Raw genomic sequence first — 26,134 nt, forward strand, 5'->3', positions numbered from 1 at the left:
TGGATTGGCGCAACACAAAATCGATAAGTTCGCTTTCAGAAAATGTACTTCCAGTATATTTTGGCGAATTAGCTGAAAACCGTTAGCAATCATAATAGTGTGAACATCGATAGCTATGCAAGATTGCGCGCCTTTTTAAAACGAAATTCTGAAGGTTATCAACCCAAAAAAAATCAAAAACGTTCACTCCTGAGCAAATTAACACATTTTTACGTCAAGCTCCGGATAACGTATAATACCCCAGGAAATTCACAATTACGGACGACAATGTTATTATTACTGTAATTATTGAATACAAGTAGAAAAAGTATAGTATTTAACTCGTGAGAAAGGCATTATTCACTCAGATAAATTTTATCTTCGTGAATAATAAGATACTATTAAAACACACATGCTTTAAAGTTGCTAAGTAATGATACTTCAAGTAAGACTTTTGAAACTTTCATCTGGGTGAAATAAAAAATCCTCCTAGGTCGCTTTTTGTGTGCTGAACATTTCTTTGGCTTGTACCTATCCTTTGGCTGAAGCTTTCACAAACGCGCGTAATTTAGGGTATGCTTCCAAATCTGTTCCACTTTTTAACCGCAGCGTTGTTTGAAGTTTTGAATGAATGCACCAAAAGATATAATATTTAAATACCTTTTACATTCCCTTCATATACGCCAGCATTATCGATGCATTTAAGACTTTATTCGTAAGTAAATTCCTATTCATCCATGGAAACAACTCATATTCTTTATAATAGGCTTTACTAGATCTGGATTTTGCACCTACCAACGTTTGTTTAGATTTTACAACAAGCGATTTAATGGACGGTGTATTATCTTTTTCAACGGAAATCGTTTTATTGACAAAGACGATGATTTTTAAGCAAAAACGTCAAGTGACATTTCCATGGCAATCGTGAAATTACGAACACCCAGCCCATTTAAATAGACATGCATTCGAGTATAACGTCAATATGATTTCATTGTATTTCCGATTTTTTAAATTATACTGCAGGTATAATAAAAAAATACTATAAGATACACGTGTACAATTGGTCTTTAAAGCACTTGCAACGTTAAAAGCACTCCGCTTCGCGTCGTGCCATTAAACTCGTTGCGCGTGCTTTAAAGACTTGATTATACACTTGTATCTTAATATACTATTATTATAAAATAAAAAATAAGTCTCGATTTTTCCTATTCATTTTTAATTTACTCAAAACACAATGGAGTTCTTCGTCAACAAAATTATGTGTAAAACTTAATAAGAAAGTGTTTTTCAACCCTCTTTCAATTGACACACTCGCTACGCTCATGTGTCAAACTTTGACTCGAGTTGAGAATGTCAAGTACATAGATTGATAGCAAACTTTTATTTATTTATTCTATTTCCATAAAAATTTTATTTAAAAGAAAGTTTTGAAGATGAGTGTTCCAGACAACATTTTCTCCCTGCATATCATTTTCGTAACCGCACCCTTAGCGGACAACCTACACGCTATATCGACTGCTTAGTATCCACTTTTTACTTTTTATGTCGCTATTTAAGTATGCTGTCCGACAGGAAATCTGTTACGGACCCACCGAAGCAGGAAGTTCGCATTCGCATGCAGGGCTTCGAGAGCTTTCGAAGTTGTCTCTAAATAGTGATTTTATTCTTTCTCTTGTTAAAATAACGAGAAAGGGGACACTAACTACTTAATATCTTCCACTGTTTTTATAGTAGGTACATTCGAATTCATTTTCTGTAACATGTTTTGTCGATCATTAAAACGATCATGCGGGTAGAGAACGATGATTTGGCTACACTGTGTCTCAAGTTCGAAGTCTTTTTGAAATCCTTTATGGAAAGAAATGGAAATCCTTTCTTATAAAGAATTTACATTCTTTCCATAAAGAACTTACTTTCTTTCAAAAACTTGGGTAAAATCAAACCTTTTTTAATGAGCTCTACTTCCCTATTAGATGAATTTGAGCTTGCCATCCGTAATTCCTTTTGCAAAGGCTTCAGGGCTTTGTAGTAAAATTCTTATATAAGGAGCTTTGCACAGCCCTGCTCAAGAGGAACACTTGAAAAAATGCAACAAACTCTTTAAAATCATAATACATAAACAGTAAACAGAGTCTAGGAAATTGAAGGATTTATTGATAGATTCGATTTCTATTGTGAATAAGATTATGGTGGAGGGTGTCAAGGATATTAACATTTACGGTGGTTCAATGCAATTTCCATTAACACTGCTAATGTTGCCTAAAAAAAACCAAACAATAATAACCCGGTTAGTTAGTTACCCTTGCTCCCAATTCACTTGTGCCTATGCAACTGCCTTCAGCCAGAACTAGGCATTTTCCGTGCACAAAATTTCCTCTTTCAGAGAGAATCTTTTGTATCTATAATGTAGTATTGAAAAGAGATGATGGATAATTTCTTAAAGTAGGCACTTTAAATTTGTACTACGAAATGTAATTACTTCAGAGTTGATTTATTGAACTGCAATACCATCGCATGCGTTGTATAATAGAAGTAGGAAAAGTTTCTAAATTACAAGCGCAGAAAACTGCGGTACTGTCTAGAGAATATCATTGGCGTATTAAATAAATTGGATAGAATATTTTCGCTCAAATGCACGCAAAGAAAGTTTTCTTTCACGCTGTAGAAGTTTTTGTGACAATATGTTCCCACAGCAAGGAAATTCTCTATACGTCGATTTTAATTTTGCCTTAGTTTAAATATTTCCATTTTCAAATAAAGTTCTTCACAAAAGCTCGTACAATTTATTCGATTGAGAAAATAGTAAACACATAATAAAAGCTTTCATCTTGTGAATTTCGTAAAATGCTAAATAGGAATTTTTCATCCTGAAATTATACTTCCATAAGCACTGATTTTTAGGAGTCTATTGAAAACCGTCCACCGCCAACCACGTTATCCCCTTCGATTTCTTCTATTTTGTAACACAAGCTGTTCCTCTTTTCTTTCTTTCTTTTTCCACAAACTTGTGGTTTTTTATAGGTTTACCTCATTTTAAATCCGGTCTTGCGAAAAGGAGTTCGTTATCGTTCCTTGAGGCTAATTAGTTTGAAGATAATCATTAATCAGTAACACATGTCTTAGTTTATCGATGGCGCTTATTGAACTTAGACGAGAAGGGGAGTGGACCGTCTTTTCTAGTGGATTTGATTGGCTGAAGTTAACAAAATGTTAAAGAAGCAGTATCGAAAAGTTGAAAGAAGGGAAGAGTCGTTAAATACGCGATGCATACGGAAAACTAGGCTCTTTGGTATGGGTTAGTCTTTTGGTCAATTTCTTACAGAAGGTCAACTTGATAACCAACGGCTCAAAACCAATCTCCTTTCACAAATCTCAGGCTACAAATACGTCCCCCTACCTTACATAGACTAGGTTTCTAATTTCTTCCGTAACGTCCACGGTAAACGTCACCGTCACACTGTGACTAGGAAGCTCAATTTCCATTTCTGAATTTAAATTTAATTATGGACAAACGTGATTTTTTCGGTACTAAGTATAATACTTAAAAATATATGATGAAAATGAATTGAGACTCAAAAATTTTTTATTTTCTAACGGCTATCGATTACCGTTAACTGTAACTAGATATTTGTTTTATACACGTTTTCATGTAAAGCTCGGAATGAAGATGACATTCTCGTCGAAATCGATAGCGTTAGAAAATAAAAAAAATTTGAGTCTCAATTCATTTTCATCATATATTAATAATCACTCAAACAAAAATGGAGTCCTTCATCAACAAAAATAATACTTAAAAAATTGAATAACTTAATTCCACGCTCTTTAACTCGTCGTGACTTGAACAGCGGTATCGGGAGTCAGCATTATTTTGCCTATTTATACAGAACACCACTTAGATCATCACAATCCTCCCTCCGTAAAATTAAATGTAACACCAATCAGGAGCAGTTGAAGTGTCCTCTCTTCTATAACATAATTGCCCGCAAAAGAACACCGCAACTGTGGCCTGAAGCAGGCCTTCCACGTGCATTCATTTCATCGAACTTGGAGTGTACACTCCTGCAAACAGACCAAGTTCGAACGTGGAAGGGGTCATCACGCAAAGTTTGCATCGTTCTTGGTGCGGAGCGAAGAGTTTTGCCAATCCAAATTCTTGGCGCGGAGCGATGCTGGGCGCGCGTATGGATGTGCTTGTCGCTCCTAGAGTTAAGACATAAGTGAGATAGATTTACACATTGTAGTATATGAGGAACCGAAAACGCATAATGTTGTTTTCGCGTGCACAATCGTACGTGTATTTGTTCGCCAAGTTTGTACGAACCATGTGCGAACGTGGAAGTGGTGTTTCAACATTCTGTTCCAAGTTCGACGACATGGCGTTAATTCAAAGTTCGATGAAATGAATGCACGTGGAAGGCCTGCTTTAGTTATTAACGCCAGATACACGTGGATCTCGAAAATCAACTTTTGCAATAACAACGTCCTTATCGCGTCCGAGCAGATAACACTCTATCAAATGTTCTAAATCCGAAATAACCAACCTTAACATCTTATAAATTAAACAACAAATGTACATGAATGATAAAGTTTAAAAAACAAATTAAGCAATTAAACACAAAGCTAAAATCATTACAATGCTAAAATGGACATCTAGACAAATAGAAAGAAATTCCGATGAAATAACTCAATTCCGTACTTATTCTTAATAAGATTCTCCAGACTTAATATGAATTTTAAAAAACATATACACATACAGGATGGCCCGTCCTTATCTACGGCACGGAACAATGTTGATACAGAACTAGGTGGATACAGCCTTCCTTCAGGGATAATGAGCTCTAAATGCTACTGACGGACGATGTATATGGAATTCTGGTTTTTTTGCGGAGAGCTTCTTTGTCGAAAGTGCGAATCATTTCAAAAGTTCGAAACGTAATTGGTTTCGGGTATATCCTTGTGCTTCTTGGAATATACAAACAAACCACAATTTTTAATTAATTTAATTATTTGCGATTAATTAATTTGACCGACCATGGGAAACAATTTATTATTTTAATACGGAATAGGAGAAACTTTTTTTCGGCCAGTGAAACCAACGGTAAATTAGTTTAATTCCCAGTTACAACTGTAAATTAGCATAATTCCCAGTTACAACTGTAAATTAGTGTAATTCCCAATTACAACTGTAAATTATAAACTAATTCTGTAATTTACAAAGTAATTTCCTATGTGTCCTATCCAGAGCTTCGTAGCTTCTGGTGTTTCTGTTACTGCCGTTAGTCGGGCAAGTTGATCTGCTTTTTCATTGTATTTTAGTCCAATGTGCGCTTTTGCCCATATAAATCTAATTACAGATCCGCCAAGCTCTAAAGATTGTACTAGTCGTTTTATTTCATGGATGATATAAGGGTTCAATACGTAACCAAATGCACTTTACTGTTTCTATTGATACTATTCTACTGTTATAATTCAAATGTTTTTATCACTACAAAAAAAATTCAACACACTCTCTTACTTCGCGGCAGGAAATGTTTTGACAGAAGATTAAATAATCGTTCTTTATTATAACTATAATATCTTCGCGTTTTAATTAAAGCATCCTTGCTCATAATGCATCGAAAAGGACGTTATCTTGGATTTTTAGCGATAGTCCGTACTTTTGTGTTGATAAGTGAGAATTTTATTCGCTTTCAAGATTCTTCTTTAAACAATAATCAATATAACTAGCGTGATTGAAATTTGTGTTCCATATACGAATTCTGGTGGCGGCGGATATTTACAAAATGAACTTGGTTCAAATTCCGCACTACAACGTTTTACACACAAAATGTTACTACGGAAATTACGCGACAGTATTTTCTATATCGTGGTCAAGATTCGAATTTTTTAACTTTTCAAAAATGGATCCGGCTTAAATGCTAATCCTTGATTGGTTATCGGACTGTACAGTGGTCGCGCCGGTAGTTACCATACGAATCTTCTCCAAAAGTAACCCCTACTGTTTGGTACTCATCAAACACCTCTTTTGACATCACGTGTACTAAATCTGCCATGTTTTTATTGTGCCAATTGGAATCTTCCTCATCCTTAAAGCACAGAAAAAAGAAGCAGATTAAGCTTTCCATGGTCAAAAAGTGATCTCATGCTGCCGTAAGAAATAACGGGTTTCCTAACATGCAAACAAAGAGGTCTACGTCCGTCCTACTACAATCGATCAACTTATTCTTCACATTGTAATCAAAACCACTTGAAAATAAATTTGACCCTCTAAATTTAACAATGAAATTTAGAAGAAATTTAAATGCAAATCTACCGGTCTACCGCTACCGTTACACACTTTTTAATCTTTTTCAAAAATATAATCCGTAATGCGTCTATTTCATTCTTCATAGAGTAGCATTGTTGCCGTTTTTTTTAAAGAGGTTATCATACGCATTTTTGTAATGATATCCTTCCTATCATTTATTAACTAATTTAATTAATCCATCTCACCTCTTCTGAATTATAAGCACCCCCAGTAAAAAGTTTGTCTGTTCTACTTTCTTTGAAAGGGATTTTTTAAATTTGTTTTAAATGTGATACAATCATACCTGAGAAAATTCGTTTTAAGGATGTACTATTTTCATAATGTGTCAATCAAAAAGTACATTTATTATTAATGCGGCAGAGCAAAGCGTACATGTAAGCTTTATAGGGGAGTCGATGGTGTCCGTCTGTCCGCTTGTCCGTCCGTGACCACGATAACTGCCAAACGCTTGGACCGATTTGGTTCAAACTTTGCACAGTTGACCTTTATGCCACAAGTAATAAGCCTATTGAAAATGGGCCAAATCCAATTACCCCGTAGGGTCACACCGAGGTGCTCTGCCGCTTCTTTAGATGCTCTTTAGGGGTTTATTTAGTATACCTACTTTCATTTTGGACATTTAATTGATACTTGATACTTAAATCGATATTAAAATGTCTCCTTTTTTCAGGATGTTGGGTGGGATGGCAGGACGGCATATGTCAACACGGCGTCGAGGATCATCACCTATGGTACGCGTATCAGATGAAATGCCGTTACCACAGAGCAACCGATATGCGAGAAGACGTCGCGCCGTCACCACCTCCGACCACAAATCATGTGCCCTTATACAGACAAGACTTAAACTTGGAGATATTATGTACGTATCCGTAACAGTGAAAGTAAGATAGGTACCTATTCCGCTCAAATTTCTGTTCATTTCACCCCACTCACTGATACCATCAAATGTAACTTATCTAGAGATGTGTGCTAAAACGGATTATGATTACGTAAAACAGAAAAATTAGTGCTATGTAAAATAAAGTGTCCGTAAAGTGAACCAAAAGGTTTCGGATTGAAGTGCTGTGACATAAGAGGGCCGCGACCTGTGTGTAAAACCTAATTATCAGACAGAGTGTATTTTTAGATAAATTACATTTACATACTTCTCTAGAATGAGCAGAAATTTAAGCTTTTCTAGATTTACCTTATAAGGGCCAGATCCTTTGCATCAAGGACCAGATTTTGGTTTATATCCTTTCTAAAAACCCCAAATGTAGCACAGCGCTTACACATTAAAGAAATACTGGCATCGGATTTATTCAAACAATATACTCGTATAGTAAATAAAGGATTTATGGCTCAGTGGTAGAGCATTGGGTTATAAATCCGGAGGCCGGGTGTTCGAACCTGGGTTGAGGTGAATTTTTCATCTGTGGCGGAGATGGAAATTACCTTAGACCAGTTCCGAGCATTCTACCGGCTACTCCGAATTAGGTTTTCCTGCAGTTTTCCTAATTCGTAAGGTAAATACCGGAGTAGTATAGACCAACTTAAGACCTTCTGCAGAGGCACCTCTAAATAGCATTATGCGGGTCACTCTGTAATTGGGCGCATGCCTGTTGAGGGCCCAAAAAAACAAGAGAGGGATAAGTAATAAAATTTCAAAAAAAAATAAAAAAATAAATGCTGTACTACAGTTGGAGCTTTGGACAATGTGTACCCGATCCTGAATTTTGTTGAATACATCTAAATTCTAATATCGTAAAGGTGAAATATTTGCTCTCAATAGTAATCAATAGATAATTTTTAGTAAACAACGGAATTAATGTTTTAGGTAGTCATCACAAAGCAAAAATAGAACTTTTTTGTGGCCACACATATAGTAAGAGCGCTTATATTCTCGTTCTAGTACAATACAACTAAAAATCATTTATTCGCTTCGTATTTTTGCCATATAATAGCTTACATTCTCTACACCTTTTCCAACTTTAATTCAAAAAGTATCACATTGATTTCAAACTATATACATTGTAATTTCAGAAGATATAAATTGCCTATATCATATCATATATTGTATTTCAGTTTAGTCAATTTGAATTTAGAACGCACAAATGTACTTATTTCTGGCAATTTAAATTCAATCCAAATTTGTATTTCAGTAGTAAATTTCAGAAAACATGAATTGCATTTCAGAGAGAATCATTTTTATTTCAGGAAATATTAATTCAAATTCATAATGACCCTGGTATTTGATATAGAGGCATATGTCGCGAATATATTGATTTTGTTACTTGAATCGTTCATTATGTTTCTGTGATTTATAATATTATGTTATAAAGGGCATATTGTGTTTTAGGCATTCATTCTATCAAAACCGTTCTGTGTATGCATGTATGCTATAAATGGATGGAAACAAAACTTTCTGATATAAAATAATTATGTTAAAATGAAGAATTTGGCATTATTAACAACAAAAAGGAAAACAAACATAATGGAACATGTTACATTATTGTCCTACACCGACATATCCGAAATGTTGTGCCTTGCTGAATAGCTTGAGCGGAATCACCTCCTGCAATTTGATCTTTTGACACATCTACATATAATGCCTTTCAAGTACTCTTTGGTTTTATAAAGAAGGTTGTAACCAAGTTCACCCAATCGTCCCCTTTATTAGCGCATGTGACAATCCGTTACCGGTCTTGATTGCTATGTGGTTTATACTTCTTTCTTTCTACGCTTTCTTATACTGCAACAGGAGTTCATCACATCCGGCAATTTATTTCTGCTGCCATTCTGAAATTAAATTGACTGAACTGAAATTCAATCGATATATTCTGAAATTAAAATGTACAATCTGAAATACAATTTCAATTTTCTGACGTACGGCACATTAAAAGGAAAAGTTGGAAATTGTTGGTTCCAACAGGATAGTGCACCCGCGTACGTCATCGAATATCTGTGAGACAAATTTCCTGGATAATGTAAAAATGTTCGAGAGGTATTCTCGCACGATATCAGCTTTGTGCGCGGGCGCTCCATCTTGTTGAAATCAACTGTTTCCAACATTTGTTTTTGTTATGTGCCGTACAATCGTTGTATTTGTGATAAAAAATGCTACTCAATACTGTTTGGAAATAAACTGTTTCAAACTCCTGTAAAACAAATAGAAAATTCGTAATTCATCAAAATAGAATTAAATCTTCAACAATGAGAGATAAATGTTTAGACTCGATTGAGAATTACACCCGCTCAATCGCCATAAAGTAATAATAATAGGTACTTTTGGAATTACACCGTCAATACATTTTTAGAGATGAACAACTACTTTTAAACCGTGCCGACCAACAAGTACTCGCAAGGAAGATAAAAGGAAATAAAACAGCAAACTAGCACGCGCATTCCAAGTTGCTTTTAAAAATGCACCCAGCAGAAAACCGAATGCAATTGAATAGCAACTGAGAGTTTAAATGTACCTGAGAAAATAAAAATGTTACAATCCTGTTACGTCAAACGTCCAGAGGGTTACAGTATTTCCCATTCCTGCGTAGAGTGTTACGGAGGGACCATGTACGGAAAATCCTCGGAAAATAAGCGCCTGTAGGATTCGCACGCGCCAGGAAAGTTCGTCTTTGGAAGATTCATAACTTGAGATTCACTTCGGTATATTTTCTCCCCGAACTTTCTTCTCCGAATAAGGTACCCACGTTGGAAATTCATTTTGCACGAAACTGGCTCGATGGAAAATTCGCGTCCAATAAGCCTACACCTAATTATTAAAAAAACTTTTCCCTTTTTTTAGATAAAACTCACTCCCGTAAACTCATTTTTGAAAATTTTCTTCCATTAAAACTCGCTCTCGCTCCCATGTAAATTCACTCCTCGTCGCCGCCGGTATATTCGCCCTCATAAGATGTGGCCTCTAGCGATCCGTATATACGATGATCTAAGATTATATGCAAAGTCGGAACTACAACACCTAATTGAATGTTACGATAAATATTTACGTAGAATTTGGATTGGAAAATGTGCACAAGTATAATACTATAATAAAAGGAAAACCTTAGGGAAAAACAGTAGCAGATTCAAAAATCACAATTGCTACTACGGCCAACAATTGTGTGATAAATAAGAGTAACGATTATAAAATAGTTCGTAAATTCCTTTTAGCGAAAGGATATCTACGCCTATTTGCGTATGTAGATTGTATTGGTTATCAACAAATTGACGCGTTCAAATACCGGTATGACGACCTTTCATGTTCAAAGCCTGCAATTTCCCCAAAAAGCAGTTAGTCATTCTCTTTTGCAATTCGCCAAATGTACGTCGTTTGCTCTTATTCGCGAAAAATTTGAGTAGTGATTAGTGAGGATTGTTTTTTTGCTACCACCAAAACACAAACAGCCCTTGTGCCTATGCAGATAGAGCTGGCGTAATGTGTAAGTCGCTTTTATTATATTTTCTCGAATTCAATTTTTCACTGTGATGAGCATACGTACTATTTGTATTCAGATTGCAACAATATTTATTTTCCAAATAATTAGGTATTACTTAAGAGCAAATTGTTTAAACTTTTTAAAGATCGTTTTGACGTAATAAGCGTTAAATATTTTAAGCCTTAATAGTCAATCGCGCTATGAGTGGAAGGCAATTTATACTAACAGGAACCGTTGGAAACTCAAACATAAAATAAGCAATTTTCCTTCGCATTAAATATGTTTAAACGGCCGGCTGCCTTAAATTTAAAGATAAAAGGACCCAAAGCCACAACGCATAACCTTTTAGCTTTGTACTTATGATAAGTATTAAAGCGACGAAAATATCTAAATGCGAGGATACAGAAACATTTTGTAAAATGTGGGGAAATTAAATTCGCAAGTTCATTGTAAGCAAAGCGCCAATTATAGTCCTTTTGACAAATCAAATTGTGTACGGTTTTTAGTTTGACATCTGGGCCTGTTTATGATGATCATCTTTCCTCAACATGCGATAACGACCTTTTGCAAAAGTAGTAACGGCTTATCCACAAACTAGGCGAATTTTAATGCAACGAATTATACATTTTTTTATTTGATTCCTGTATCGCGATACTGATGGATGAAGCTAGTAGCTATTCCGAATGGTAACATTATCAAACTTAATTTTTAGGGCGTTATCCTTAAAGAAAAATTGGCAAGTTCACACAAAGCCTGCCGTTTGGTCAACTTACCAGCCTTAGCCTAAATAGCCTCAATTTATGTAGTATGTAGAATTGTTTCGGGGCTGTGTAAGGATGAGTTTTGCTTTTTGAGAATATGAACCTCTTTGGATATCTCAACGCCCTAAGAGTGGAAATTTCAGAAAGAAAACATTTTTGTTTTCGCGAGATACCGTGCAGTTTTGTACCAAGATAAAATGAAAAACTTTTAAAAAATCCTAAAATTATAATATAGGTACCCTGTAGATCAGCAACGAAATGTTTGCGGGACCTATGTTTATATGAACTTTTATGAGCATCGTAATACTGTACGGATTTCTACGGATGTGCTAGGGTCACTTATTTATAACGAATCCTAGGGGGTAGTTTGGTAAGCACTATGCTCCATAGCCGCCTTATTACCCAAAGTTAAACGCCAGGTACTAAATTTTAGAGAATGAGTGAACCCTACGGACGATAAAGCGCCAAAAATGGTCTACCGGGACCGAAATGTCTTGTTCACAAGCCAGTTAACCAAAAACGCAAAAGACAGATTTCAAGCTCTCGTTGTGGTGCAATTCAGCAAAGTAAAATTTAAACACAACAATTAAAATAAAAGGAGGTGTATGCTTTAACAGTGGGTAGTGCAATGGTAGAACAAAACAAAATGTGTTCCAAAAAAAGATGCTTACTTATAAGACCGACTTATAAAGATTTGGTCCAACTTTCTCCCTCTCGGTCTCCCCTACCTCATCTTCCAGTAGAACAGCTACTCCAAGTAGGTACGAATTTCTTTTGGGGGTGAGTTGGATATTTTCAGATCTTTTCTCTTGGTATAGCCAATGAGTTTAATTCATATTTTACTTCAGTTGTTGAGAAGCTAATGGGCACTTTAGACTCGGCTGATGGTTGTAGCGGTAACGATTACAGAGACATTTTTCCAAACACATATACCACGAATTCCTTCTTCTGTATGCCTACTTGTAATGAAGAAGTGCATAGTATCATAGGGAAGCTAAACTCCAATAAGTCGCCAGGTTACGATGGCATCTCTGCTCATGTCATTAAAAAAATTAGTGTTTCTATTAGTCCTGTCTTAGCCTACATAATTAATTTGAGTTTTGAAACTGGTGAGTTCCCTGACTGTTTAAAAAAAGCTGTAGTAGTTCCTCTGTTTAAGAAAGGGAATGTGACCAACCTTAACGACTAGGGACAAATATCCTTGCTTTCGGTTTTCTCTAAAATAATAGAAAAAATTGTAAAAATCAGAGTAGTGAAGTTTTTAAACATAAATAATTTCTTAAGTAAAAAGCAGTATGGTTTTGTCGAAAACAGATCTACGGAGGACGCACTATTGTCCTTTTGCTCTGAATTTTTAATGGCATTAATTCTAATTTGACGGTAGTCGGACTTTTTATAGATATAACGAAAGCCGTTGACTCTGTTAATCACAGTTTACTTCAGTCACGTTTGCAGGAAGCGGGATTCAGGGGCATTGCATTAAGTTGGTTTGGTAGTTATTTGTCGGGTAGAAGTCGGTGTGTTCGGATCAAGCAATCCTATAGTTCTTTGTTGCCAATAACGTGTGGTGTACCCCAAGGTTCTGTTTTAGGGCCAATTCTGTTTATTATTTTTATCAATAAATTATGTTCGGGTAACTTCAATGGTGATCTTACTTGCTTTGCCGATGACACTGCCTTATGTTGTAAAATGAGTGATGAAAAACTACTTAATAATTTAATTCAAGACGACCTTAACTTAAAACTCTGGTTTACCGTGAATAAAATGGCCTTGAGCACAAAAACCAAACTGGTTCATTTTTCCTTGAGAAATAGAGCTAGGGGATTAGACAGTGTATTTTTCAAATGTAAAAAGTGCCTAAAAGGTCCGTCAATATTGAGTTGTGATAATTGTCTCAAAATCGAACAGGTTCGTAGTATTAAGTATTTAGGGCTGGAACTAGATGAAAATCTTACGTGGAAACCACATATTCAGACAATCAAAAAGTATATGTATATGGTCTTCAGTAAACTCTACTTGTTAAAATATGTCTGTCCTCCGAATATTCTGAGAACCGTTTACTTTGCCCTTGCCAACAGTAAGCTTCAATACGGGATAGTTCGGGAGGAGTGTATGTAAGTATCGTACGTCCAATTATTGTCGCTCAAAAAAAAGCTGTTAGGCAAATATCAGGAATTCTAAGATTTGAGCATTCTTTTCCCCATTTTTAGTCTCTTGGAATTCTCCCAATCAGACATCTCTACATATTTAGAGTGTTACGTATATTTTATCTGAGGGGTGGTCAAAAAGTAGGTAATTCTCTAGTCTACTCATCTAGACTAAAATCTTTGAATAGAGTAGCCTTACCAAGACCCTCGTGTGAGGCTTTTAAGCGGTTTTATGTATACAATTGTGTAAAATTCTACAATAAACTTCCATATTCGATCACTAGTTTAAATAGAGTGACAAATTTTTTAAAAGGATTAAAAACGTGGCTGTTTACTTTTAGCCACGAAACTGTTGAATGTTTTTTCTAGTATTATGTTTATTATAGTTTCCTTATATTATATAATTTTTTTTTTAAGTTTGAGCATATCTAATAATGCTTGTAAAATTAGCACTAGTATAATGTAGGTATAGTGCGATGAAGCAGTCTTACATTCTGCCATTTAACTAATGAATTAATTATTAATTATTCCAGTATTAACTTTTATTTAAATTTTGTATATAGTATGTTGGTATTGCTGCTGGGGAGCAGCCACGTTAGTCATTTTCTCATTTTCAATTATGAAGGCAACCTCAACACAGCTAATGCTAATGAGGTGCCTAGCTGTAATCAATAAAATTAGTGTCTATTGACTGTAAATTTGGTTGTGAAATTTTCTTGTTTACAGTAATAAATTATTTCTATTTCTATTTCTTATTGAGAAAATTTCACTAGCGAGTATTTTTAGTAGGCGACAACAGGGATCTGATTTTTAATTAAAAAATACAAAGTTTTCGCATTTTAATTTAAAGCCATCTTCATACACAAACTTGACGTTTCGTGTAAAATTTAAGACAAAACTCATCAGTAAATTGACATTACTTGACTCGGAAATTAAAGTACTACAAAGGAACCCCGCACTTCAATATTTCCCCGCCAGTAATGTGTCATTTTCCACACTTTTAGGTAAATAACTATTAATCTCCATATTATGGATTCTTTGGTTATACGAGAACGGGTCAAATGAAAGTGAGCCAACCCACCCTGCGCAATAATGGTTCGGTCCATCCTCTGCGACGCATGCGCGTAGCACACAGGCATCCCTAATTTACGAAAGTGACGTAAAAGTGTGACGTTAAAGTTCTTTAGTGCGCTCATACACCGTGCTTAAGTCGTTAGTGTAACATAATGGACGCTCCAAACGAGGAACAGCGTGGTGTGGTCCGGTTTTTGACTTTTTTTTCGATCATCAGGGGCTATTACTGATCGAATTTGCTAAACCTGGAGAGACTATCAATAGTTCGCGATATTGTGAAACACTGGATAGGTTGTGTCTCGCAATCAAGAACAAACGACCTGGAAAATTGACGAATGGCGTGATCTTGCTACACGACAATGCCCGCTCCCACGTTGCTGATGTGGTTAAGTCAATACTGGAGAAGTTCAAGTGGGAAACGCTTCAACATCCTCCATACAGCCCGGATTTGTCGCCTTGCGACTTTCACATTTTCGGAAAACTGAAAAACCATCTCAAGGGTACCAGATTCGTGTCGGACGATGCCGTGAAGTAGTCTGTTACAGACTATTTGAACCAGCAGCCCAAGGAATTTTATGAGAAGGGAATAACGCGGCTCGTTAGTCAATGGGACAAATGTCTTAATGTTCATGGAGACTACTTTTAAATAAAGTACTTTGTTTGTCATTTATTTGCATTGGCTCACTTTCATTTGACCCGTCCTCGTATTAATAATGAAGATCGTTCTAGATCTAGGCTTTACTATTTGTAATTAATCTAACACATAGAATGGTATCAATGAACTTCACAATTAATAAACAAAATCACCAAAATCTTTGGTTTAGGTTGGCCCCTTCAGAAATTTTTTTAATGCAAAATCATTTACATTTATCGATGCGTCGAGGTTTTCTCCAATTGACGGTTGATTCTCTTCTTTTGAAAGGCAGCGCAAATTCAGAAAATTGGATGGTGGAACGTCCCGTGCACTGCAATCAAACCTATTATGTCGCTTGGTAAATTTAAGTGCTCGTAAATTAATGCTGAGAGATGGTTCCTTGGAAGGTTCACTACCGCAACTCAAGAACTAGCTGGGAATCAGGTTTCTCAAAGTTTAATAACAATGTTCTGCAGTAGAGAAATGTCAAAATTAACCGTATAACTTAGGGTTTTTACAGTCAGAAACAGCGCCAATTAATTGTCTTTAAATCTTTTACCGATTACCGTTTTATTCAGATTCTATTAACACCCCGTATACACATGACAGGTGCGCAATTTTGATTGATGAACATGTTTTTTATCGTCTAAACGCGTTAAACATGGTGTACTTTAACCACAATTCTACATCCAACATATATTTTGATTATTATAATAGTGGTGTTGATGGAGGGAACAGAGTATTAGGGGTATCATAGAATACATTCATATTTCTTCCTATTCTACCCTTCCCAGACGACTTTGGGTATTTTGTGATACGTTTTACTTTTAAAATATCACTCTGCATACAATTTTACCCTTGTACCAAGACGATTTAGTCAGATCATCAACTGGATGCCCTATACCATTATCACTAAGCGTGCTTTAGGTTTTGTGCCATCGACAAATTTGAATTTACTTCATTAAGTATTTGTAAATCACTGTTGGAATTTAAATTTTAATAAACACCCTATAATTTGCACGATGGATAAATCCATTTAAATAAGCCGCAAAAGAGGGAGACCAATACTTCACAAAAAGCGTTCCGTGTTGAATTTAATTGACACTTGAATTTAATCGAAATTATGTAATTTGAAGTAGGTAACTTTGATTTAGATATATGTACTTTATCTGCCTACGTTAAATAGAATTCTCTATGCAATTAAGACAACCTTAGAAATAATCAGACTAATTACGCGTGTGATGTTAAACACAAATATTTAATATATGAAATATATTTAAAATAAAATTGATAAATTGTGATACAGATAGATCTATTTTTAATTTTTGTTAGATTATGTCATTTAAGCGAGTCATGTCCCAAAAGCTTACATTGAGCTTTGAGTTAGGCTGTTTATTTATAAAATACTTTAGTTTCAGTACACCTACTCCAGAATATTTTGGGACAAGTAGACGTTACTTACGATACGATGAAAATTGAAAGCCTCGCCTAAATATGAGTGAAATTAGGTCGTGTATAACTAAAGGTAGACTTAATTAAATTCCATTTTCATTACACGTGTTAACAGGTGTATGAATGATTACTTCGTTTGCTCGCTTTTGCAAACAGCGTACAATGTTCATTATTATTATTAAATTTGTAATTAGAAATGCTAGTTATTAGATCATAAGCATAACCTAAGTTTATTTGATTGTAGGTCAGAAGACAATTCCATGTAACGGAGCAGCCATACACTTTACATAAACTTTGACAATGTCTAAATTATTTAACTCTGATCCTCGACAATAAATAAATTAAATTAAAAATTAAATTAAATGAAAATTTGTTTGGTTAAATGTTACTGAGACTTTGCCCGTTTTTAAACTTACAATGTATCCTTCCGCATATTACAATGAAAAAGATCGAAAAACAGTTAGGTACGTAAAATACCCGCTCTAGTTACAGATCTTGTCCGGGGCTACCACACTCCCTTTGTCGGTACCCATTTCGGACGTCTCGCTCAGGCGCAATTCGCATTTGAAATTTTGACTCGACCATTCATAAAATATTGTCGGGGGTTACTACATTCCCTTTGTCGGTACCCACTTCCGGCGTCCCGTTCACCTGCAATTCGCATTTTGGCGGATTCCGCTATAAACCCTCCACAAAATAGTACTCAATTTTTGGGGCTCTTCTCATAGCTCGAGCTTCTATTGCCGACACGAGACTAGAGCTTTATAAAACTTGTGCAGAAGAAGATAGGAAAATACTAAAAAATCACCACGTTTGTAAACCACTCTCGGGGATGTCGTCCCTAAAGTTGTTAATTACACGGCCCGGTTAGGTACACGAACACTCCTCGTCTTTCTAAAAGCGTTATTTTACGGGATCATTTGCCTTCAGCCAGTCAGGCGACCAAACTGAGATTAAAAGCTAGCTTTCACAAATCAATCTGAAAAAATGCGCTAAAAAACGGATACGATGTATCTTTGGCGTTCAGAAATGGAGTTCATAAAATGCTTGTTACAGCTGCATTCATAGAATTGAACGAATCTTCATTTTATACCAATGCAATTCCACTGGTTAAACGATTATTTTTGTAAGTCTGGAACTGTTTGCACATCAGACAGTAAGGTCCAATGCTGAATGAAAAATTGCTCAGGCGTCTAATTTTTAAAATGATAATTTCTTTTTCTTAAATTAAGGTAATTTTTAAAGATTGTTAAATTTGACTCACAGATAATTGAGAATGCAACTGTTTCCATTAAATTTAAAGGAAGAAGATAAAGGCGATCTTGATACTAGTTACAAAGTTTGGATCTACATCTTATCCAAACTACAACTTGATTAGATTAGTAAGCATACTTTGTTAACCGGAGTACTATAAAGCCTGTATAAGAATCAAATTAAATTGGAATAAAATTCCTGAGAGGATTAATTAATAAATTAGTCTGGTTTCGAACTGCCTGAAGGGATTCCAATGACAAAATAGAACAATTTCTTCAACGAACTGCAAATTACATCGGAATCGGAGTTATTGAGTGTGAAAGAATAAAATAAATTCCTTTAGGGAACGGCATAATTGAAGTTGTTTTTGTATGAAAAGTCTGATCTAAACATAAATACGAGCGGGTTTTGGATTAATAAGCATTCAGTTACATTTGGAATATATTACACTATGTCTGCTTCAAGATTTAATTTTAGGTTTAAGTACCTACTTGACTCTATTTGTAGAAATGTTGAACCGAGTAGATAATGATTCCAACAACCCCTCAATTGTTTCGTAATTAGGGGGACTAATTCAATAACGCGACCATGTGATGGAGAGTTGTGTCCTGCGTCTATAATTTTACTTCATTCTGTTTCCCTACGTCTTTGCACAATTTCAATTGGAAAGGCAATGATCAAAATTCTCGTCGAATTCTTTCATTTCAAGCTCTAGTAACTCTGTCCCCGTGCAGATATTATTACCAGATTACGATAAATTTTTCAATACTTTGTTCGCAGTCACATACCTAACTAGATAATGATTAGAGCAACACAAAGGACTCGTGCTTTGGAAGCTAAAATGGAGAAACTAAGTATGAACGAGGCGTAGTGTCACATTATTAGTTTTTGGACAGGTATTGGAAAGAGCGCTAAGAAGCCGAATATTGTTCCGGTCCTTCAGAAACCTGAGTATGGTACAGGAAGTATATACAGACTTACCGAAATCTAAATTGCTCGTCTCACACGGACCGGTAATCAAAAGTAGGAGCTGATGAATCATTTTTTTCACATATTTGTTTAGTATCTCTCATTTGAGGTCTTACGCTTCGTCTTTTAGCGCGATGAGAGCCCTACCTTTAAGGAGAAACGGTATACTCGTATGTAATGTAGATGCGTAATGCGTATTATTAATTCAATTCAAACAAAATCTATTACTTTTGAAGAATTCTCTCGAAAATCCACATCGAAATTTATATCTAAAATATCAAAATCTCCAGACGCCAAGTAATCATGTGAAATCTATGCACTTGGAACGCGATTTCACGTTTAAATGGAAACACTACATAAACATTCAGAAGAATAATTTAATGTCTTTCAAGAACGTTTATTGTTTGCGATATAAGTAAATTGAATTGTATTTAGTCTTAATCTTAACATCGATGTCGAAGTGATAATTCCGCGCTTATGTTAGAAATGTGTAATAAATTTACATGTTATGAATGTCAGCACAAGTAAGCAGTAAATTAAAACTAACTGCTATAAAATCATCGTGAATTAATTACGTAATTAAATTTCTGTTACAATGTTTCAAGAATAAGTTATGGGTGCCTAGGTGTTCACTTCGTTGACATCGATCCTGCGTTTATTATTATGTTGGTTTTTACTTAATTCTTAGTTTCTTACTCATACGCAGTAAAACAATGGTTTAACATAAATGGGAACAAGTTCATAGACTGGAGTTCGTATGATAATTAATTATGGTTTAACTCATTTGAAAATTTAAATAACTTTCCCAATTTAAGCGTTGTTGAATTACACATACCGTAGGAAGCTTAAATTTATACTTTATAGTTATTAACGTCATAAGGCCGATATGTAGCAAATAACGGACGTGGTTGAAGTTTGTAAACCGAGGCGTCAACCGAGGTTTATATTCAACCAAGTCCGTTATTTGCGTATCGGCCGTATGTCGTTCAAGATTTTTCGTCATCCCATCATCTGGAAATTATATATTTACACTTCATAAAGATCCATCTTTTCGGAATAGTTAAATATAATAATTATCTTGATCATGGTATGCTTATGGTCACATGTTAGCGGTTGTCATGGACGCAACTGCTTAACGCAACTAAACAATTCGTTAAAAACGCGTGCTGAGAAGCTGTACGACGTTTTTCCAAAAATATGCACGAAATTGAAGGAAATATCAATATTCCTCCAGACGTATTAGCAGATTCCATGGCTGCAAGTGTCGATTTGCTACCAGAAAAAACAGGGAGCGATATAAATAATACGAAGATTTCAAGTAATGGCTTAAGATTAAGAGGATTAATTTAGTAAATGAAGACGTGTTATTAGCGCACGTAAAGGAAATACGGAAATGTACTTGTGTGCCCAATTCATTATGCACAAAAGTTTCGAAGCGATTAAAAATCACCAAACAACTATTTCAAAGTTCCGATGGAAACGCTGAAATTAAAACATTCATAGCCACAGCTTCTTCATAAAGTGTAATATCCACAGGTGCTAGTGGTCCTCAAGTTTCCTACGATGGTCTACATATTTCTAGCAATAACTGTCACTTTAATTTTCATATCCATTATAATAAGTAGTTGTTTATATTTCAATAAAGCATTGTTCCTTAACGACCGCATATGCGTCCGTTATTTTTTAACGGACGCCGTCCGTTACGAATGACATTTCACTTGTCAAATGAGTTGAGTTAAATTGAAATAATAGTATGGGATAACGAAAAATTCTTAATGAGTAACCGTGTATGGATTTACGGTCTTCTTAAATGTTGACAATTATAAGATGAAATCTACGGTAGTTCAGTAGTACTTAGTTCAAAATTTTTATCCACACAAATTTATAGAACTGAATATTCTTACCTTACCTTGCGTATACAGGGTGTTTTTTTGGGAGCTTTAGTTAAAAGTTTTTGGGAAAGTAAAATAGGTAGGTTTTTGAAAAAGGAGTTACTCTGAAGGCCGAATCGATGTAAAATATTTTCAAAATGCCCCCACCTTCGGAAACACCGGAAGTAGATAGTAACTTCGTTATTTTCAATGGCAATAAATTGCATTTTTGAATTCTACGTGAAATTTCAGTTCTTTTGATACCCACATGTCTATATCTGCCATTTATGGTTTTTAAGTTATTTTGACTTTAAGAAAAACAAGTTGTAAATCAGCATATGCATGATTAAAGCGCATTTTTGGTAATGCAGGTCAGTATTTTATTAGCGAAGTTTAAAATTATCGATCTCACGAGCTGCGTTAAATAATTAATTTTATTTAATTAATTTCAATTGACGGTACGTCTTCATTTTGTAAAACAAATCACAAAGTAAATAATAAGTTTTTATACTGGTAGCGCTATCTAACGGTAAAATTATAGCACCTCCGAAACCCATATCGAAATTATTTTTTTTCAATTATCGATCTTACAAGTAATCTAACTCAAAATAGACTAGTGCCTGCACATCTACACTATAGCAGAAAGCTTTTAGTGAAAATTTGAAGTCTTGTAGTTGTGGAGATCTAACGCGGACAGCCGGCCTGCCAGCAATGACGAATATAATAGCGTATTTTTTTCAAAAATGCGCTAAAAATGGCGGGTGCAGATGGTACCTTGATAATTGATTGCTTTAAAACGGTTCTAGTCATGGCAACCCATTTTTATCAGTGCATATAGAATGAATAGGGCTTTCTCTTAGTGTACTTAAAAAAAAGTTGCGTACAACCGAACCTATGAAGATCTAAATTTAAGAAACTTCAAAAACTAAAAACTCAGTTTTTTTAAATAGAATGAGCATGTTGTGCCTATTGCATGAGATAGAGGATCGAAAATCGCATATTTTGATATTACATGTTCCTATAGCTTTCTTTAACAGTTTCTGATTTATTCCCATTTCATTGAATTGATACCATTTTTTTTCGCATTTTCTTTTTAGTAGTTCGCCATAATTTTATGATAATCGAACTTAAACAAATCAAGGAATTATAGTCTAAATAATTCATTAATAAAAAAGAGAACAATGTGATCAGCTATAATTGGAAAACAAAAACTTATATGAAAATAGGATCTAATTATTTAAAACCCTACTCATCTTCTTCAACACATGCTCAAAATGAGAGCCTTCGTGTTGCAAACACAATTCAATTCATTTTCTTAAATATTCTCTTGTAGAGCTTTGTATATCACTTGTGCTTCAACAAATTGTACAAAATTTCCAAAATTCATACAATTTTGTTCCAGTGTTCGAATAAATGTACGGCAAGTACGTGCCGCAATCCTGTCCATTTTACCATAAATAACAATTAAATTCCAAAGTAGGTGATACCACTGCGAGTAATTTTACGATTTTTGAAAACCTTATGTTAACCTATAACAGTAGAAGACGAATTAGTGTCACTAGGTTATAAAATCATGGCCGAAAAGTATACAATTATTCATGTCATTAAAATTTATAATGATTATTATTGTTTAGGCCATTAGAGTTAATAATTGTTTTGTATAAAAGATGTGTTTGTATTATTTAAATGTTCTTTCATTCAGTTCGCCTTTTGGAGCTTTTGCAGTTGTTTAATCTCGGTATGAGATTAAGATAGTTTTGGGGTAGATTATAAGGCGGCACCCGTCACTGTGCCAAATTGTAGACTTGGAACCTTACACCCCAAATGAGTAAGATCAGCCTAAGCTATAATACTGGTTTATTCATAATATATTGACACGTTTATATACAAAATTGTTGTCCTAGTTCTACCATTTGTTTACCTAGCTCAGCGATACTATTATTCTATTATTTGCATTTTCATGCCTTACTCAATTGACCTGTTTTATCTATGCATAATAATGATGTCTTAATACCTACTTATTACATGAATTACTTAATATTGTTTAATTCTAGATTAATCCCAGATTAATCTGTGATTGAACATTCTGCCGGCCGCAATGGTGCATGTACAATTGACAACTGAACATCTTGCCCCGGCCGCAACGGCTGACTGGTTCCTGGGTTGGCGTACAGTGGCTCCATCATCTGTGACTCCTGTGCTCGTTCTGGATTTGAATGGATTGTTATTAGCTGCTGTACACTTCTTCTGCTGATCTTTCCTCCTTGTTTGCGGATCGTTACTACTCGTACCTTCCCATCTTTTGCGGGATGTACTTCTGTTACCCTTGCTAGCGGCCATTTTGCTGGGTGTATATTATCTTCTTTTATTAGTACCACATCGTCGACTGCCACGTTTTCTTTACTTTGCTTCCATTTGTACCTTTGCTGTAGATTGCTTAGGTATTCTGATGACCATGTCTTCCAGAAGTCTCTGTTCATTTTTTGAATCAACCGCCATCTAGCACTCAGGTTCTCTTCGATGGTGACGTTTATATTTTCGACTGGACCAACTAATGCTTTTCCAATTAAAAAGTGACCGGGTGTTAATATTATGCCTCCTGGTTCACTGATGAGTGGTATTAGCGGTCTCGAGTTCAAGCACGCCTCGATCTGATATATAAGGGTTGTAAGCTCTTCCTATGTGAGATTCGCTTCGCCAATAACTCTTCGTAGGTGATGCTTGACTGATTTTACTCCAGCTTCCCACAGCCCTCCATGATGTGGTGTGGCTGCTGGTATAAAATGCCATTTAATTCCGAGTGTGCCTTCCTGTTTCTTCCCAACTTCCTCTATCACGGTCTGTATCTCAGCTTGAAGTAAATTGCTGGCGCCTACGAAGTTCGTCCCGTTGTCACAGTATATGTGCGCACAATGACCTCTTCTTGCCATGAACCTTCTTAAAGCAGCCAGAAATGTTTCTGTCGACAAGTCACCAACTGCTTCCAGATGTATTGCTTTGGTTGACAGACAGACGAATATACCTAGGTATCCTTTGTACGCCTTGTGACCTCTTCCTTTCCAGGCTCGTATGCTGATTGGACCGGCATAATCTATCCCGGTGTGTGTGAATGGTGGATTTGGTGTTACCCTGGCCGTAGGTAACTGTCCCATTAACTGATGCATTGTTTGCTTCCTGTACCGAATGCATGTTGTACAGCTGTGGATGATCGCTTTTACTGCTTTCTTGCCATTTATGATCCAATATTTCCTTCGTAAGTATGCGCTTGTGAGCTGGACTCCTCCGTGCAAGGTCCGGATATGTGCGTCCACTATCACCAGGTGTGTTAACTGCTGTTTTGGTGGTAGTATTATGGGATGTTTTTCGTTAAATGCCAACCTCGAATTGTGCAGTCTTCCTCCTACTCGCAGCATTCCTTCTCCATCCACGAATGGGTTTAGTGATGTTAACTTGTTGCTGTTTTCCAACTGTTGCTGCCTTTGAAGTGTTTTTATTTCTTTCCCAAACTCCAACCTTTGCGTCAGTGCAATTAGCTGATTCATCGACCTTTCCAGCTCCTCTACTTTTACGCACGTCTGTTGGCTTGGATGTTTTCTGCAGGCCCTGCTGAATCTATTGCAGTAGGCTATTACCCTTAGTAATCTTGATAACGATGAGAACCGACTTATGATACTATCGTCTTTCAACGACGTTGTGGCTACTAAACATCGTTTCATCTCTTGATCCGTTGTGACTTTCGGTGTTTGATACTCCTGCCATTCGCTTGTTTTCAACCATTCGGGTCCGTTCCACCAGATTGGGTTGGCTTGAATTTTTGATGCTGGGTATCCCCGTGATAAGATGTCGGCTGGGTTTTCCTCTGTGCGAACGTGCTTCCAGTGGTGGTGAGGTACGAGCTTGTTTATCTCTGTAACTCGATTAGTCACAAATGATTTCCATCGATTAGGGTCTCCTTTTATCCATGCTAACGCTATAGTTGAATCACTCCATGCATATATTGTGATGTTTGGGATCTCCAGAGCTGTAGCTGCTTTCTCCAGTAGTCTTGCTAATAAAACTGCCGCGCACAACTTCAATTTAGGTATGGTTATTTTCGTCTTGATTGGTGCTACCTTCGTCTTTGATGTGAGTAATGTTACCTCTCCATCCTTCGATCTGGTGTATACTGCAGCTCCATACGCTTTTTCGGAAGCATCGCAGAATCCGTGTAGCTGTAGCTCTTCGTCTGTGTGCTGAATCCATCTTGGGATCTTTAATTCTTGTAATAGAACTACCTCCTTACAAAAGTTTGTCCACTTTTCCGCTATATCTTCCGGTACTTCCTGGTCCCATGTGACTGACTTCATCCATAGCTCTTGAATTAATAATTTTGCTGTTACTGTCACTGGGCTGACTAATCCTAGCGGATCGAATATCTTTGCGATATCTGACATTATGCTGCGCTTTGTCATTGACTTGTCGCTGACTTCCACTCTGAACCTGAATACGTCTTGTTGTGGGAACCATCCCATCCCTAATGAGGTTCTTGCTTCGTCCTCTCTGATTTCTAGTGGTTCAGGTACTCGCTGATCTTCTTTCCATAAATCTGGATGATTTCCGGCCCATTTTCTCAGTGTAAATCCTCCTGCATTCAGTAAGCTCATTAACTCTCCCCGCAGTAGTTTTGCTTCTTCTATCGTGTTGGCTCCTGTTAACACATCATCCACGTAATAGTCACTGAGAGTTACTGACGCCGCCTTTGGGTAGTTATGTGCTTCATCTCTGGCCAATTGTTGCAGCGTTCTTACCGCCAAATATGGTGCTGATGCTGTCCCATATGGGACCGTTGTAAGCTGGTATTCCCTGATTTGTTCTTGCGGTGCGAACCTCCAAAGAACCGTGTGATACCGATGATCTCTTTTGTCCAGCTTCATCTGCCGATACATTTTTTCTACGTCCGCTGTGATGGCATAGCGATGTTTTCTCCATCTGACTAGTAGACTCCAAAGATCTTGTTGTAGCCTTGGACCTACGTGCATGACTTCATTTAGGCTCTTCCCCTTTGCCGGTCTTGAGGATGCGTCGAAAACAACCCTCAACTTGGTCGTCGCACTGGACTCTTTGATTACTGCTTGATGAGGAATGTAAATTCGTTTCTCCTGTGGTGTGGTGGATTGGTGGCTAATTTCATGTGCCCCAGTTCCAAGTATTCTTGCATGAAGGCTTTGTACTCCTTCTCCAACTTGGTGTTGACAAGGAACTTCTTTTCTAATTGTACTAATCTTGCAA

At 36.1% G+C, this 26,134-nt stretch overlaps 1 protein-coding gene across 28 annotated transcripts in view; it reads left to right on the forward strand.

Annotated features, from left to right (window-relative positions):
- Positions 1-6,957: 6,957 nt before the first annotated feature.
- The window catches only part of LOC116167242 (voltage-dependent calcium channel type A subunit alpha-1), a 72,135-nt gene continuing 52,958 nt past the window's right edge, over positions 6,958-26,134 (forward strand). For all 28 annotated transcript variants that reach the window (XM_031482554.1, XM_031482552.1, XM_031482546.1 and 25 more), the window contains exon 1: positions 6,958-7,145. In XM_031482554.1, coding sequence (XP_031338414.1) covers positions 6,958-7,145 — 188 coding nt within the window. The remainder of the gene's footprint in view (positions 7,146-26,134) is intronic.

This window comes from Photinus pyralis, unplaced genomic scaffold (assembly GCF_008802855.1).
Source record: "Photinus pyralis isolate 1611_PpyrPB1 unplaced genomic scaffold, Ppyr1.3 Ppyr1.4_LG3b, whole genome shotgun sequence".
Classification (NCBI taxonomy): domain Eukaryota; kingdom Metazoa; phylum Arthropoda; class Insecta; order Coleoptera; family Lampyridae; genus Photinus; species Photinus pyralis.